This window comes from Schistocerca serialis, chromosome 4, assembly GCF_023864345.2.
Source record: "Schistocerca serialis cubense isolate TAMUIC-IGC-003099 chromosome 4, iqSchSeri2.2, whole genome shotgun sequence".
Taxonomy (NCBI): domain Eukaryota; kingdom Metazoa; phylum Arthropoda; class Insecta; order Orthoptera; family Acrididae; genus Schistocerca; species Schistocerca serialis.
Genome location: NC_064641.1, coordinates 303,523,517 through 303,540,972, shown reverse-complemented (window position 1 = coordinate 303,540,972; position 17,456 = coordinate 303,523,517). Strand labels below are relative to the sequence as shown.

General features: G+C 40.1%; 1 protein-coding gene across 1 annotated transcript in view; it reads left to right on the top strand.

Annotated features, from left to right (window-relative positions):
* The window catches only part of LOC126473959 (uncharacterized), an 82,918-nt gene that overhangs the window by 22,773 nt on the left and 42,689 nt on the right, over window positions 1–17,456 (top strand). The window contains exon 3 of the mRNA XM_050101329.1: window positions 13,816–13,909. Coding sequence (XP_049957286.1) covers window positions 13,816–13,909 — 94 coding nt within the window. The remainder of the gene's footprint in view (window positions 1–13,815; window positions 13,910–17,456) is intronic.

Below are 17,456 nucleotides of genomic sequence, written 5' to 3'. Positions count from 1 at the left end.
AGTCCACAAGTATACTGCTGGTTCAAAGTGTCCAACACGTACAATATTTCAGCGATGAGACATGTTGCCATTGTCAGATGCACTCACGAATTGAGTTCCTGAAGGCGTGCGGCCGACTTAATATCCCTTGCAATCGCCATCCTCTATGTCTGTGGTCTGCACCCATGGCTGCACGTGCCGGAGGTTGCGGAGATACTAGCATTGGCGTCAGTGATATCATTGATGTAAGTTTGGTGCCTGCTCTGGTCGCCAGATCGATTTGTTTGCTAAAAGTCTTCTTAAGTAAACTCAGTGCTTGTTCCCAAATCTTGGTAAGATTATAGCCACAATCTCAGTTGATAGGATCGTCCCTGATGTGAATTCCTATTTCTTCTCTAATGACGCTGTCCCAGTATTCAGAAATCTTTGCCGATAGCTGGTAAGTTTGTACTCCATCACATGATTGTTGGACTAATAGTGCTCTGCAACCATTGACTTGTTGGGATACATCAGTTGAGTGTGCCTCTGGTGTACTCGGCAACATCAGATCAGAAGTCTGTGCCGAGAGCTGGTAAGTTTATAATCCATCACATGGTGGTTGGACAAATAGTGCTCTGCAACCGCTGACTTGTTGGGATACATCAGTTGACTGTGCCTCTGGTGTACTTGACAACAATCTTCAACGGTGCTCACTGTCTGTCCAATATATGTTTTCCCACATTGACATAGAATCCGATATATGCTGGTGTTCTGCAAACTGAGATCATTTTTGTCACTTCCCATTAATGCTCATGATTTATTGAGCAGCTTAAAGACAGTTTTTACTCAGTGCTTCTTCAGTATGCATCTGATTTTCCCGATAGTGCACCCATTCCTCTGTGAAGGGTGATGGCAGCTTTCTGCATGCAAAGGTAGGTCAGTGTGTGTTTCCTTCTGATACACTCTATGGCCAAGGATTCCATCAGCTCTTCTCGTGACCATGATGTCCAGAAATGGTAATCTTCCTTCTGCCTCGGTCTTCATAGTGAATTTGATGTTGGGACATGTGGAGTTCAAATATGTAAGGAAGTCAAGGAGTTTGTTTTTGCGTGGGGCCAGATGACGAATGTGTCATCCACATAATGGAAAAAACACATGTGTTCCATTTGGTTGACGCCAGGGCTTCCTCCTCAAAGTACCCCATATACAAAATTGTGACCAGAGGCGAGAGTGGGCTGCCCATTGCAACTCCTGCCATTTGTTCACAGTATTCTTCATGAAACAGAAAATATGCGGAGGTCAGGACATACCTAAAAAGGTTGGTGGTCTTATAGTGTAATTTCTGACCAATAAGTTCTAGTGACTCTTACAGAGATACCCTACTGTATAACGAAACAATGTCAAAACTCACCAGGATGTCCAAGGCTTTTACTCTGAAGTTGTTGAAGGGTTTCACAAAATCAACAGAATTGTGAATATGATGAGTGCATTTGCCTACGTAAGGGCTTAGTATTTCCATCATGTATTTTGCCAGCAAATATGTTAGTGCCCTAATGTTATTGATATTGGGATGCAATTGCACACCATCTCTTTGAACTTTAGGGAGTCCATAAAGTCTTGGCGGTACAAGTCTTTGAGGTAACAGTTTCTTGGCAGCCCCCTTAGGTAAATCTGTGTCCTTGAGAAAAGAGCCCTAGCCTTGTTCTCTGCTGTCTTTGTGGAGTCAGCATTGATCTTTCTGTAGGTATTGTCATGTACCAGGCTCTGCATCTTCTCGATGTAGTCCTTGTGGGAAAGGGTAACAGTAGTGTTGCCTTTTTCAGGGGGTAAGACGACAATCTCAGGGGACTCTCTCAGGCCCCAAATAGCTGCCATCTCTCTGCTGATAATGTTCAGCTTCGTAGACTTAGTTCTCATCAGGTTTCTCAACATACTTCTTCGGCTGCTTCAGGCGGTAGTCGCACCACAACTTGTTCAGCTGCACTGACGATGTCCATGACTGGTGTGAACTTAGGGGTGGGAGCAAAGCTAAGGCCCTTCTCCAGATCGGAAACCGCATTATCACTTGGCTCCATGTCAGTCAGATTGTTGACCGTCTTTGCATGGGGCCTCCAGTGGTGATGCTTTGTCAGAGAGACATGAGAATTTTGATATTTGATGTCCTGTGGCCTTCCTATGGATTGTATTGGTTGCCACTCAGGTAATAGCATCAAGACAATCCCAGGTCCAGGAATTAAAATGATTGGCCAATTGTAAATTTAGTGTGAATAGCACTTGGGAGTTGTACTCAAGACTCTGGCAGGTAAAATGCACTTTCATGTACCAAAGCAAGGCTGGCCCACTTCTTGATTCTCCTGGCTGCTGCAGAATCAATGTGATGCATTACCTTAGAAAATGTGATTCTTCATTTTCTCCAGGCGTATTTTATGACGAAATAAATCTCGGGTGAACAGCCTGGTATGAGTGTGCATAGGACACAATATTTCGGCAATCGACCACGTTCCCATCATCAGGTGCGCTGATGTACTGACTGGCGGTGGGCCGGTGCCATGTATATGTAGGACAATCCCCCCTCCCACTCCTCCGTCAGGTGCTTCCTATGAGTCTATGCGGTCTGTGCACCGCGTGTGGTCCAGGTACAGCGTCTGTTCTCCTGCTGTCTGGGCGCTGCGTCCTAGGCTGTTCACCCGAGATTTATTTTGTCACCTTAGCAAAGTTCGGCACAACATGTTGGGCATGACATCTCTTCGGAAATGCAAGAACTTGTCAAATTTCTTCATGCTGTGACACATCTCGTCCCCGTAAAGATTCTGTTTTTCCTGGTGTATTTGTTGATTGAACAATCCACGGTTGTACTTTCAATTCATAGTGCCCAACAGGCAGAGTATTTTGACAATCAGGCATGTCACCATCGACACATGCGCTGACGAGCTGAGCTCCTGCAGGCTTGTGGCCTACTTATATCTCCTGCCCCCACGACCAGGGTAGACAGACAACTTATATCAATGCTGTCACAGATGCCAACACTAGCATCTTCACAACCTGCAACGTACGACCGTGGGCACAAACTGTGGACGGAGTGGCTTGCGGGGGTGGGGGATATTAGTTGGCTGCATGCCCTTAGGAGCTCAGTTGCGTCAGTGTACCTTATGATTGAGATGTCTGTTCGCTGAAATGTTGTGCCCATTGTACACTATGAACTGGCAGTACACCCATGGACTGTTTGATGAATGAACAGTGTCTTTTCTAAGTTAGGTGACAGACTGTTTACACTGAGAACCAATGAGTAATACTTCTGAATATTTCATGTATTGCTCCTTCTGTTGTTGCAGGTCTGTTGGGTTTTAGTATGGTGCCTGATTATCAGGAAGGAAAATTATATTTGCTGTAACAATGTAAGATGGAAGGACATTTATGTATTACAACATCAGGAGTGGTCCCAGAATTGAACCCTGTGAAACACCAGTAGTAATTTCTCCCCACTTTCAAAAAGATTTGGCATGAAAGCTATACGACCTACCTAACATGTCATATGAAGTTATTAGTTTACATTGCACCTCAAAAGAAATGCTTATTAATTTTTCCACTAGAATTATGTGATTTACATGGCCAAATGCCTTAAGTAGATAACAACAAATGCTAGTAGGTGAAATCTTGCCATTCAGATATTTTAATAAGTAGTCAGTGAAATTGTACATGGCATGTTCAGTGGAAAAGTCCTCCTGAAATCCAAATTGTGACTGACTCAGAATTTTATACTTGTAGGTAACCTCATTTCAACATATATACTTTGCTTTACATTACAAAACTTTCGAGGAGAAAGTTCGTTCTGAAACGGGTGGACAGCTATTAATACTTGTTCTAATAAAGGTTGTATACGACCCGGGAAATCCGGGAAAAACCCAGGAATTTTTCGGAATTCTGGGAATTTTTCATTGTTTTAGCTTTCAGTTAAATTTTTGTGATTTCGACTGATAAGAATTGATTCTCTAGCAAAGAATGTTACTGTATCCTGCTACTGGAGAATGATACTGCAGCAGTAAAATATAAAGGAGAGGGGGAAAAAATAAAACTTCAGTGGCAAAGGAAATGCGCCATTTACAACAACAAAACACCATGCACGCACAAGCATCTGCAAACAGCAAGAATATGTCAAAAGGCCTTAGGGCGAAGACTATGTAATACTTCGTAACAATAAACTGCTATGAGCGTGATGTCACAACTGTTTACATTAGGTACGTTTGACCAGTTGCCAATGGGCTCATGCGCATGCGCAGTTGACTATCGTATGAGCAGTACTTTCTCCCCCTTCCGTTACTTTAAGTGAGGTCGTTAGTTGTATAGGCAGTAGCAGAAAGCACCCACATGCTAACGAGAAAAATTTTTCTCTCGCACCCTAGCTGCAAAATTCGCGCATGCGCAGAGTTGTAGTAGTGCTGGGATTAGTCTCCACGTGACCCGTAGTGATTTCGCTGTTTCCTCCTTGTTTACAGCTCCCACGTCAAATGAAAACAAAACGGATTTCTGTGGCCGGGAGCTATCAAGTGAATTAAAATACATTCACATAATTACGGAGGGCAAAAATGTATTATTGGTTTCAGTTTTCTGATTTTAATTTATTTCCAAGTTTTTAGCAGTCAAGCATTAATCGCTTTGCAGAACAATTAAGTTATTTCTGTCAGTTTGCTAAAGAAATTTGTCCTTATTAATCTTTCCGCTGAGGCAATCAGTTTATTCGAAACAGAAGTGTTTCATTATGACACACTACTAGCTAGTTCCAACTGTTTGCTGAATTTAAGGTCCATGTTTTCATCTTCTGCCATGTATGACAGTATGCCATAATGTTGTTGTGGCCTTCAGTCCTGAGACTGGTTTGATGTAACTCTCCATGCTACTCTATCCTATGCAAGCCTCTTCATCTCCCAGTACCTACTGCAGCCTACATCCTTCTGAATCTGCTTAGTGTATTCATCTCTTGGTCTCCCTCTATGATTTTTACCCTCCACGCTGCCCTCCAATACTAAATTGATGATCCCTCGATGTCTCAGAACGTGTCCTACCAACCGATCCCTTCTTCTAGTCAAGTTGTGCCACAAGCTCCTCCTCTCCCCAATTCTATTCAATACCTCCTCATTAGTTATGTGATCTACCCATCTAATCTTCAGCATTCTTCTGTAGCACCACATTTCAAAAGCTTCTATTCTCTTCTTGTCTATACTACACTCCTGGAAATTGAAATAAGAACACCGTGAATTCATTGTCCCAGGAAGGGGAAACTTTATTGACACATTCCTGGGGTCAGATACATCACATGATCACACTGACAGAACCACAGGCACATAGACACAGGCAACAGAGCATGCACAATGTCGGCACTAGTACAGTGTATATCCGCCTTTCGCAGCAATGCAGGCTGCTATTCTCCCATGGAGACGATCGTAGAGATGCTGGATGTAGTCCTGTGGAACGGCTTGCCATGCCATTTCCACCTGGCGCCTCAGTTGGACCAGCGTTCGTGCTGGACGTGCAGACCGCGTGAGACGACGCTTCATCCAGTCCCAAACATGCTCAATAGGGGACAGATCCGGAGATCTTGCTGGCCAGGGTAGTTGACTTACACCTTGTAGAGCACGTTGGGTGGCACGGGATACATGCGGACGTGCATTGTCCTGTTGGAACAGCAAGTTCCCTTGCCGGTCTAGGAATGGTAGAACGATGGGTTCGATGACGGTTTGGATGTACTGTGCACTATTCAGTGTCCCCTCGACGATCACCAGTGGTGTACGGCCAGTGTAGGAGATCGCTCCCCACACCATGATGCCGGGTGTTGGCCCTGTGTGCCTCGGTCGTATGCAGTCCTGATTGTGGCGCTCACCTGCACGGCGCCAAACACGCATACGACCATCATTGGCACCAAGGCAGAAGCGACTCTCATCGCTGAAGACGACACGTCTCCATTCGCCCCTCCATTCACGCCTGTCGCGAAACCACTGGAGGCGGGCTGCACGATGTTGGGGCGTGAGTGGAAGACGGCCTAACGGTGTGCGGGACCGTAGCCCAGCTTCATGGAGACGGTTGCGAATGGTCCTCGCCGATACCCCAGGAGCAACAGTGTCCCTAATTTGCTGGGAAGTGGCGGTGCGGTCCCCTATGGCACTGCGTAGGATCCTACGGTCTTGGCGTGCATCCGTGCGTCGCTGCGGTCCGGTCCCAGGTCGACGGGCACGTGCACCTTCCGCCGACCACTGGCGACAACATCGATGTACTGTGGAGACCTCACGCCCCACGTGTTGAGCAATTCGGCGGTACGTCCACCCGGCCTCCCGCATGCCCACTATACGCCCTCACTCAAAGTCCGTCAACTGCACATACGGTTCACGTCCACGCTGTCGCGGCATGCTACCAATGTTAAAGACTGCGATGGAGCTCTGTATGCCACGGCAAACTGGCTGACACTGACGGCGGCGGTGCACAAATGCTGCGCAGCTAGCGCCATTCGACGGCCAACACCGCGGTTCCTGGTGTGTCCGCTGTGCCGTGCGTGTGATCATTGCTTGTACAGCCCTCTCGCAGTGTCCGGAGCAAGTATGGTGGGTTTGACACACCGGTGTCAATGTGTTCTTTTTTCCATTTCCAGGAGTGTATTTATCGTCCATGTTTCACTTCCATACATGGCTACACTCCATACAAATACTTTCAGAAACGACTTCCTGACATTTAAATCTATACTCGATGTTAACAAATTTTTCATAAGGAACCAAATATGATATGGTATAGTACTGGTACTCTAAGAAAATTTTCATCCCAAAAACCACACTGAAAAGCTTAATATCAGATGGGACCTACTTCATTGTGAATCTGGAAATAACCAATGTGCACTTCACGCCGAAATATGCATTTTAGTATGGTTTACGAAATTCTGATGCTTTTGGAGTATCCTCTGATGTCCTGTTTCTTTTATGGAAAAATGTAAGCTCTCTTAGTGCTTTATACATACGAATATACGGGCTTCCTACACCACTTCAGGTGTGCATGTGCAATAATGTCTATTTTCTGGCGGTCTCTGACAACTGCTAAATCGAATTTCTAACAGTCTCGGGATGGTATTGCGAACAATGATTCAAAAAGCGTTATTTTTCAAAATTAATTTCTTTTTACGCAAGATGAATTATGTTAGTGTGAATTATGTTAGTATGAGAAAGTGGGATGAATTTCTTAAATCACAGTGTGTTTAAAACTGAACACTTTTAAATTTACTGGCACGTTTGTGTCATATATATCTTAAAGTATAACACACACAAAAAAACATCAATATTACACGTGAAAGCTTAGCTTCTCTTGTAGCTTGTTAATCTTCAATACCAATATTATATGTGAAAGCTTAGCTTTTCTTATAGCTATGCTATGTATATTAATGTAAACCATTAACTTTTCCTCTTTGTGTGTTCGTGCTATGTAACAGCGATCTTGCTGTTGGTTGACTATAACACGTGTCCTATGCTCTGGACATCGGCTGGTGAGATCGCGTGGCATGAGATACATCTGGCTTACAAAAGGACATAGCAATCTCCATTTGAACACTCCAGAAACTAACGTCGTGTGTTTGGGCAATTCAAATTTATACTTTCTTAATACGAAAATATGCAGCGTATGTGTTCCTGCACATCAAAGGTCTTTCCAAAACTTCTCTCCTTTTTTTCATCAAAAGTCTTTCCAAAACTTCTCTCCCCAGGTTTTTTTTTCCTCCCCTCTGGGAAGTTCTACGCCAGTGTATAAAACGTTGTGTATAAAACGTTAACCATTCAAAGGATTGATAAGTTTTACAGTTCTGAGGGGAAAGATCTACGGAAAACCTACTGTCACTTAGCATGGAAAAAGTGTATTTTCGCCCGGGAAAAGTATATTTTTTAAAGGGGACATCTGGGAAAAATCTGGGTTTTTTTTTTTTTTTTTTTTCCTTGTCCGTATACACCCTGTAATACCTTTCTTTAAAGAGGGGCCCTAGCATGGCATACTTTACTGTGTCTGAAAGTAAGTTAGGAAAGTGACCCATTAAATAGATGGCCAAGTACAGTAGCTATATAAGATTATGCTTTTAATATTTTCCGTTTTTCTGGGTGTTACTTATTTCCCTAATTTCTCTGAAAGAAGTTGGTTGATTTTGAATGGATTTTTTTTTGCTATTGATTGTTGCACACTATACCACTTTTTCATGTGATCTAAGTGTACAGAGTGCTCAGTTGCACTTACAATGTGATTGTTAAAGAAGCATGGCATATGAAACTTCGTGTATTAATTTCCTTGTCAACATACAACTGTCAAATGGTGTTTTTTTAGTTATGGATTGTGTTCTAAATGTTAGTTGCCATTGCCTTCTTCTGACATATTAACCACTTTGATATGAAAACTTAAGGACAAAAGTAACTTTCACATGATGTGTCACTGCCGAGTAACATAGCTCGATAAAACTTGGACTGTACATAGGTAGAACTGCTACAATACAGTACAGGTAGTAACTGAAAGAAATATGCAGTGAGACTAAGAGAAATGACACTTTTTTTTCCAAGGTTACACCAAAGTCTCCATGGTTGATGACGGTCTTCTGGATGTTACAGATGGTTTTTAAAGGCGTGTGTAATCACCACTGACAGCAGTGCCTGCTCTGCAACTTGCTCTCTTTCTGGCCACGAGATTGGTAAAGAGTACTTGTGGTAGGGTGTTCTATTCCTCCATATCATGGCCTATGACTGGTCATTGGTGCATGTTGACATAGTATAAACATCTCTCCAACTTATCCCACATGTGTTTGATGGAATTTAAGTCTTGGGGGAAGGGGGGGGGGGGGGCAGTCCATTCGCCAGGTATCCTCTCATTCCAAGACTGCATCCATCTGCAGTGTTCGATGCAGTCATTCATTGTCATCCGTATTGCCTCTTTTCAAATGATGCATGTCGTAGAGTGCATTGATGGTCCAAGAGATGCTTGATCCAACAGAAGTGGTTCTGAGGGTTATAAATGGAATACTGGATTGCTGCAAATACCCCGCTACAAATAGACATGAATCACAACCACATGTTAATGAACAGTAGAAGTGTATAATTAAGAGGAGGATTGTAATGAGATTTACTTCAACTTCTCTCAGGGAAGGATCAGTAGCATAAGTAATAGCGTTAAGAGTGGTTCAGAGGGAGAGGAACAGAATGTAATAATTGAGGAAAAATTAAGGTAGAGACAAAAAGGCCATTGGATAACCCTGGAAATACTCCGTCTTGGCAAAGAAAGAATTCTGTGGGTTGGATAGGAAGTGAGAAGTAAAGATTTCAGGGAAATGAAATTATCAAAGGCAAATATGCTGGATCAGAATGAATAAGAAGAGACTCAACAAAACAGAGAGGGATAGTCGTAGGAAACATTGAGAAGTTGTACATGAAGATTAAATTTGCACATGTGAGGTTATCTCATTTAAGGTTTTGTACACTGGGAAAACCTGTCCCAAAGCATGACAAAAGAACCAGAAAGAAGTGAAGTGCCATAAACAAGTGATTCATTAACGTGAAATTCAGCAGAGTGCATAATCACCTGAGAGACAAGAAATCAGCAGGAGCAGATAAGATGTCTTTTGATACACAATCTTGAAGGACATTCAAATAATTTAAAATCAGAGATGGTACAATAGTCTGTATTAAAATTGAGTGAAAGTACAAACCCGCAATAGCTGTTTATTGTGTTTTCACTGTATGACAATCAGTTTCATACCCTGGAGGTATATCTTCAGGTCATATCGGCATGTAGAATAAAACTACATAAGTAAAAGCTCTAGTAGTTAACATAACCTACCAAACAAAGAAGACAATAAAGTGATGTACTCATGAAACTAATATTTCATCTGACACAAATTCTAAGGTACAAGTGACCATAAAAACGTGTCACTCCCTGGTAAACCGGGCGAGGTGGCGCAGTGGTTAGCACACTGGACTCGCATTCGGGAGGACGACGGTTCAATCCCGTCTCGGGCCATCCTGATTTAGGTTTTCCATTATTTCCCTAAATCGTTTCAGGCAAATGCTAGGATGGTTCCTTTGAAAGGGCATGGCCGATTTCCTTCCCACTCCTTCCCTAACCTGAGCTTGCGCTCCGTCTCTAATGACCTCGTTGTCGACGGGACGTTAAACACTAACCACCACCACCACTCCCTGGTAAAACCTTGGATGCAATAAACAGCTGTTGTGAATTTGGACGTTCACTCAGTTTTAATATAGCCTGTTTCACCATCTCTGATTTTAAATTGTTTGATTGCCCTTCACAATATCTTTTGAGTTGTAGAAATCCGTGGAAAGCTGTGGAATAATTAGACTGCTTGACTGTGTCTAAGGAAAAGTCAGTCGGCTTGTTGGTTGGTTAGTGACATGTTAACATGGATCTTTTGCATGATAGATCGTAATGATGTGGAACAAGTCATTTTATAATCACATTGCAAATTAATTTGTCAATATGGTTACACTTTGAACATTTTTAAGTTGTTTATTATTATTATTATTATTATTATAAAAAGAAATAAAGATTACAGATGTGAGTTAGTAATTCCCACCCACCATCTTTTACACATTACAATATAGAAATGCTTCTATGGAATAAAATTGGTCATCATATTTCCAAAAATGCTTCATCTTCATGCTGCTAAAGATGAAGTGATGAAAAAATGTGAAAATTTGGTTCAGTCAGTTTATTTTTAAACTAATGACTTGAATAATATACAGAAGTATGAAAACTAAAATAATGGGAACCAAAATTATTTTGGTTTCAGAAAAGGTAAAGCTGCAGTGAAACAATTCTGACTTTGCACTCAGGAGTGGAAGAGGAGTAAAGGAAAATCAGGACATATTCTTAGTATTCATGGATGGAAAGAAAGTCTTTAATAATGTTAGGTGGATAAAGGTGTTTGAAAACTTGAGACAGTGAATATGAGCTATAGAAGAATATTTATTCTCTACTGTATGCATGTGAGACTATGAAAGTGGAAGATCAAGACACACACACACACATCTTTTCATGAGGGGGGGGCTTGTAGCTTGTTTCATCGGTGTTTCAAAGAAGCAATGGGGAAAGTTATACAAAATTTTGGAATAGGCACAAAAGTGCAAGATGATCAAGTACAAACACTAAGATTAGCAAAGCACATAACTATTCTGGCTGAAAGTAAGGGAAATTCAAAAAGCTGGTTGGTTCAGTTAACAGCTTGTTCAGTTCCAAATATGGATTAAGCATAAGCAAAGTAAAGATGAAAGTAATGACAAATACTAGGAAGCAGATCAATGACTATATTAATATTAATTATTGGAACAACTTGGTAATTGTAAAAGTACTGAAAGAATTTAATCTATGAAGCATGATTACGCAGGACTTGTAAAACAAGGAAGATATTAACATTTGTATGGATAAAGAAATATTTTTTTTCGTGAAATTGACTTGATTGGTATGAAATAAAGACATGTAATTAAGACTGTGAAGACTGGCCACTTAGAAGAATGTTGGGCCAAAAAAACTGGCCATTTATGCCATTATTTAAAGCATTTCTGACATATGTATAATTGACATAGCTTCAAGAGCAATTTACAAAATAAAAGACGACCAACCTTCAAGATGTATTTTTCATATTCACTTTAGTTTCTTGATAAGTACACATTTTAAAGTAATGGTGGCAGAAAGTACAATTATCTTTCCAAAGAGAAACTGTGAGGAGAGTTAATGAGCAGTTTCTCCCTTTGAACTTCTAAAATTTTATTGGCTCACCATTCGTGACAGCATCTGTTACGTTTGCTTTTTTTATTTATAATTCTAGAAGTTGACAACAGAAGGCAACACCCGTCAGCTACAGGAAGCACTAAGCCTGTACATTGTTCTCATATGAAATGAGTCCAGTTTCTGAGTGATACACACATTGAGAAAATTTCAGCCCAAGCTATACTCAGCTGCAATCTTATGAATGCAGCATTGTGATCCGACCTATGCTTGAGCTTAGTGTCCAAAGTGTGAAGGAGGAGGAAGTTTCTGAAAGGGAGCACAGCATTGAATGGAAGTTGGAAGTGAAATGTTGACCATGGGGTATATGGAAAGGAAGAAACAGAGAGAATTTGACATTTGATTATAAAATGTAGAAAAAGTAAGTGGACAGGTGATATGTGAAGAAAGTATGAAGAAAAACATTCCTGGAAAACCATTATCAAGAGGAGGAACACATTAGTAGTACATCTACTACAATATCGAATGTTTGTAAACTTGGTGCTGGTAGGAGCAATAGAGGGAGAAGTGTTGTAGGGAATGTGAAAAACAGATTGTGGAGGATGTTGGAAATACACTTATATGCTGTTAGAGAGAGAGAGAGAGAGAGAGAGAGAGAGAGAGAGAGAGAGAGAGAGAGAGAGCACACAAAAATCATTTTTCATGACAAATCTTAACACTTTGTGGCCTGTGACATAAGTAGGATGACATCAGCCCTTGTACTGCCCATTGGTCAAACAGTTGAGCTCACATGATCATGGCATGTGGTTTCACGGCATTCAGTTGTGACCAGGTTGTGCTTGGCTGACATTTGGAACCCTAAATTTATGAGCCTGTGCTCCTTGCCCCCATATTCAGGGAACTGGCAATGGAGAGATCATTGATGTGAATAACTACCCAGTGCCTTGGGTTTCTCACTGGGTACATGCCATGATGTGACACCACAGTCATCTGGGCAAAAGAGGATGATCCTTGCTTTTAGGTAGATATGTGTAATGTGATTGCTCACAGGTATATGTAGAGTTGACAAGAATAATGCAAGATACTAGGAAACAAAGGTTGGTATCAAACTTTTTAGAGCACTCTTAACTACAAATCCATAAAAGTGCATCTACGGAGCATGTCCTGCCTCTCGTTGTTCTTGCTGTCATTATGTAGAAGCACGTAATGGAGTTAGCCTTAAATAGTTGATTTTTATGTACAAGTAGTCCCAGAAGGAATGGTCAGTATTCAAGGACGTGACAGAATGATCATTCAAATGAACACACACACACACACACACACGCACTCCACTCTTATTGCAATAAAAAATAATTTCAGGCAGCTTGTATAATGTTTTTCTTTTGCATTTGTCATTTGTGAACACTGACCACAGGAATTTGTCTCTTCTTCGCCATCAATATGTCAGACACTTGTGAAGAAATGAGAAACAAGTTTTCCTATTGGTGTTACAGATGTACTCATTTTTCTGTTGCAAGTCTTTATGCAATCAAAATGATGTTAGTGTGTAAAAAACAGTATTGTGGATAGCATAATTACATATAAAGTTGCAATTTATTTTTAATTTTGAGTAAAAGATACACCATTGCGCTATATGGTTACTTTATTCAAAACAAACAACTGGTTTTGTAATGTTAGTTACACCATCAAGTGAAGTCAGTTACAGCGTGAGACTGGAGAACAATTGATATTAAACTTCTCCGCTTCCTAGAATTTCACTCCATGCCAAAAATCATGCTGCAACCCACAACAGATTAATGTAGAAGGCGGACTAATAACTGGAACCACGTACTAGTGGATCAGATGAGTGGAGTACAGGGCAGCACTGTAGCTGCCCAAAATGTTTTGATAGAAATGCTGAATCGTGAGATGTAATGACAGATGTTTTGGTTCACGTATTGTACCTTTTGAAGTGTATCAAGATACTAGATGGGATCAGTCACAAACTTGAAATTTAAGTTTTTTTTCCTGTTACTCATGAATTCCTCATTCTTCGTTCATAACTTTTTCCCATTTTCTTTTTTGAATCTAAGCTGCTTTCAAATGTCAATTATATTATCTAATAAGTCACTGTTTCAGAATCATGTGATCCAAAAAGAACAAACGGTGCTCTTAGAGATGTGTTGAATACCAGTTGGCCACAAGTAAAAGATTGTGCTTTCTTTGATATACAGTGAGTACTCTTTCATACTTAAATTAAAATTAAAAAAAAAAACTTTTGTAATCTTTAGGCTATAAAATGTGAGATTATGTGTTTTGCGTATACCTTTATCTTTATTTAAGCTGTTGGTAGTCATGTAGTGTAATATCTTTATTTGCCTTTAAAATGTAGTCATCCATAATTTTATGAAACTTTGAAATAAGTTGCTGAACAGTTGCTGTACACAATGCCCCATTGTGAAATGTAGACAGACTGAACGTTTGTCGGAATGTGTACTAGAAACTTTCTTAATGTGTATTTATTTTAGTTATAATGAACTATTATATACATGCATGATATATTTATTGTGTTTTAGAGGCAGAGTATAAAAATGTGTGAATAAAAAATAGATGACATCCTTTAGTATTCCATATTTGTCAGCCACAGGGAAAGAAATAATTAGGGACAACAGATGGTGTCTATACTTTGTGGCATAGCGTCTGAAAGAAAAGTCTCAATACACTGAATTTTACCAAAAAGCTTTGTTGTTTGAAGAAAATATGGTTTCACAATACTAAACTCAAGTACTGAACAAAGTTTGTGATGACCTCTATGTAAAATGATGAGCTTGTAATATACACGTAATGAAATTTCCGAAAAATGCTAGAATGAAAAGACAGAAAATTTAAAAAAAAGAAAAAATTAAGACAGTAATGTAATCACAAGCCCAAGAAAGTAATTGTCATTGAAGAAACTTTTGATTCACTTATTACTTTATGAGCATATACCATCAAACCTATGACTGTTGCTTCTCGTGCCAGTAGTACAACCACACTACTTGCTTCCATATAACTTCCTCAATTGCTCCAGCATTCATGTAACACAGCACTGATTGTGTCTTGTATTTGGAAAAAGATGAAAGTGTGGAAACAATTAGTGTGTGGCTTGCTTATCCTGTTCTGAAGTGAACAACATTTGAAAATCATGAAAGTCAGCCACTTTCTCGACCTTTCACTTCATAGTAAAGAATTCTGTGCCAGAAGCTATTTTGTGTGCTCAGACACAGATAAGTGACATGAACAGAAATCATGCTCCTTAGACCACAGTTGCCTCCATGCTGTATATCAGCAAATCAGTTGTACACAGTACTGGAAACGTCAACAAACTGATCGCCACATGAGAGCAAAAAGTAACAAAAAAATTTTTTTGAACAGATTGCCAAAATGTTAAGTAGTTCTGATATTCCTTTTGAAGGAAGACCTTAAGGGAAGAATCTGAGACCAAAAAGAGGGTGATGACATCTACTGGCAGAACCAACCAGTCACTAGCCCAATGGCTTGCTGTTTACAGTGAAATTAAAATATCTCCAAATACATGAGAATGAGCTAAAATTCTTAGTTTTTGGAAGATATTATGTTTACTTCCAAGAAGCACTTACAATTTTTGACATCTGAAGGCTAAAAAATTGTTCATTCTGTATAAAATATGACTTCAGTTGAAGTTGAATGGTCAGCTGTGTAAATGATATGTGTCACTGCTTACTTCTTACCCTAGCCACCAACTACAAGTAGCCACTATATTTGCAAATGGGTGTAACAGGTTAACTGAATGTTTCCTTTAGTTTGCACCTTAATGAAGATGCAGACCTGGAAGCTCTCACTAACTTGGTTGCGCAGTTCTCTCACCTCTCCTCCTTTATGGGGTTGTTGTAGGCAGCTGATCAGTTAATGTGCTCTCCAACCCCATTCGGACATTGTTCAGTGAGAAATAAAAGTTTCCATTTGAGTCGTCATTTGTTGATTGATATATACAGGGTGATTCAGCTACCCATAGCAATGCCTGTTTATGCAACCAGCAATGTTATATTTGGCCTTCAAAAATCACGTGCAGGATTTTTATAGTCGCTCACTCGTTACATGCAAGCTATTAGTTCTGCAGAAAAAATGAAGAGGACCTGTTTGTAGGAAATGTAATGCAGTTAAATTTTGTACTGGGATTTGTTTTCCACTGGAGGTCACAGTTTTCTTATTACTCAAGAAAAAACGTATGAAAGTGACCTTCAAATGCTCCCGCATCCCCTTAGTCATCCTCCAACAGTCAGGATTTTTAGTATGTTGTTCATGGCACTCCTTCCTACCACTGTACAAATTATTCTGATTACATGAACTATTCCTGATGTTTGACATTTTTTGGTCACTATTGATTGGGCTGTTATTCCACCAGCATTGTCAGCTATTTCATTAACATCATTAATTTAAATGTGTCTGTGAGGATAATGAAACAAAGATGACTTTTTTAAGAGTTACATTAAAACTAATTATGGTGACACTTTGATCCAAAATTAGCCCTTACAAGCACAGTAGTTTCATAGGCAGAGTGCTTAACTAATATAACAATGTAATTTTTTGTTTTATGCTGTTAAAATTCACAAAATTATTAGATAAAATTTACACAGATATCAGTTTTACATTTTTTAAGTGGTCGACTAAACTGGTGGCATAATAAGGCCAGTGAGCGAAGACCAAAAAGTGTTGAAAATGGGAAATGATTCATGGAGTTGCAAATTTTTGTACAGTGGTAGGAGGGAGTGTCATGAAACATACTAAAAATCCTGACCAGTAGAGGGGGTGCATTTAAAGGTCCTTTTTTGTATGTTTTTTTTGAATAATTTGAAAACTATGGCCTCTAGTGAAAACATATTCCAGTACAAAATTTAACTACATTAAATTTCCCACAAAAAAGGTCCAGTTCATTTTTTCTGTAGGACTGATAGTTTGCGCATAGTGAGCCAGAGAATGTGAAAATATTACACATGGTTCTTGAAGGCTGGATATAACATTATGGGTAGCATAAAATGGCAACATCAGGGGCAACTGAATCACCGTGTATAGTCACTTAATTAAGTGCTGAAAGAGAAGTTACCGAAGTGATTGCCCTTCGAGGAATATTTACAAAGATTCTGAATATTTCCAATGATTTTTCCTTAGTGAGAGGATTGGAACACAAAAGCATCTAAATTCATGAAAGCAGTTGAATAAGAGATTGAAAGAGAAATGATGACTGAACGTAAAATCTTGTTGGTTGTAGGACACATCATGTTCCTCTTCATCTTCTTCTTACATGATTGATGTCTCAGTCCCTCTGTTGAGATCTTATTCAGGATCTTCCGGGGTTACTCATTAGTTGGACACTGTCAAGGACCAGGGTACCATTCGCTTATAAAATGGAGTTTTCCTGTGCATGTTCTGAAGAGTTGATGTTATTGGATGAACTTCTTTTGGCTCCTACTGATGGTCCATCAGATTATATAGATAACAAAACAGGTTGAGTGAGAGGAATGTTAACTGAAACATCGGTGTCTCGCTGCAGGTGCAATTTCCTGGTGCTTGTTTGCAAACGAGCAAATTGCTTGGTTCTGTTGCACTGGGTATGCTCTAGGTTGGCCATTAGCCAGCTTGTAAGAGCACCATTTGTTCTTTTCCTGAGAAAAACTCCAGAAAATCTTTATTTTCAAGTACCGGTACCAAAAGTACCAGTTTTGGGGATGGCCATTTCTACAATATCTATTCATGGCAAATTG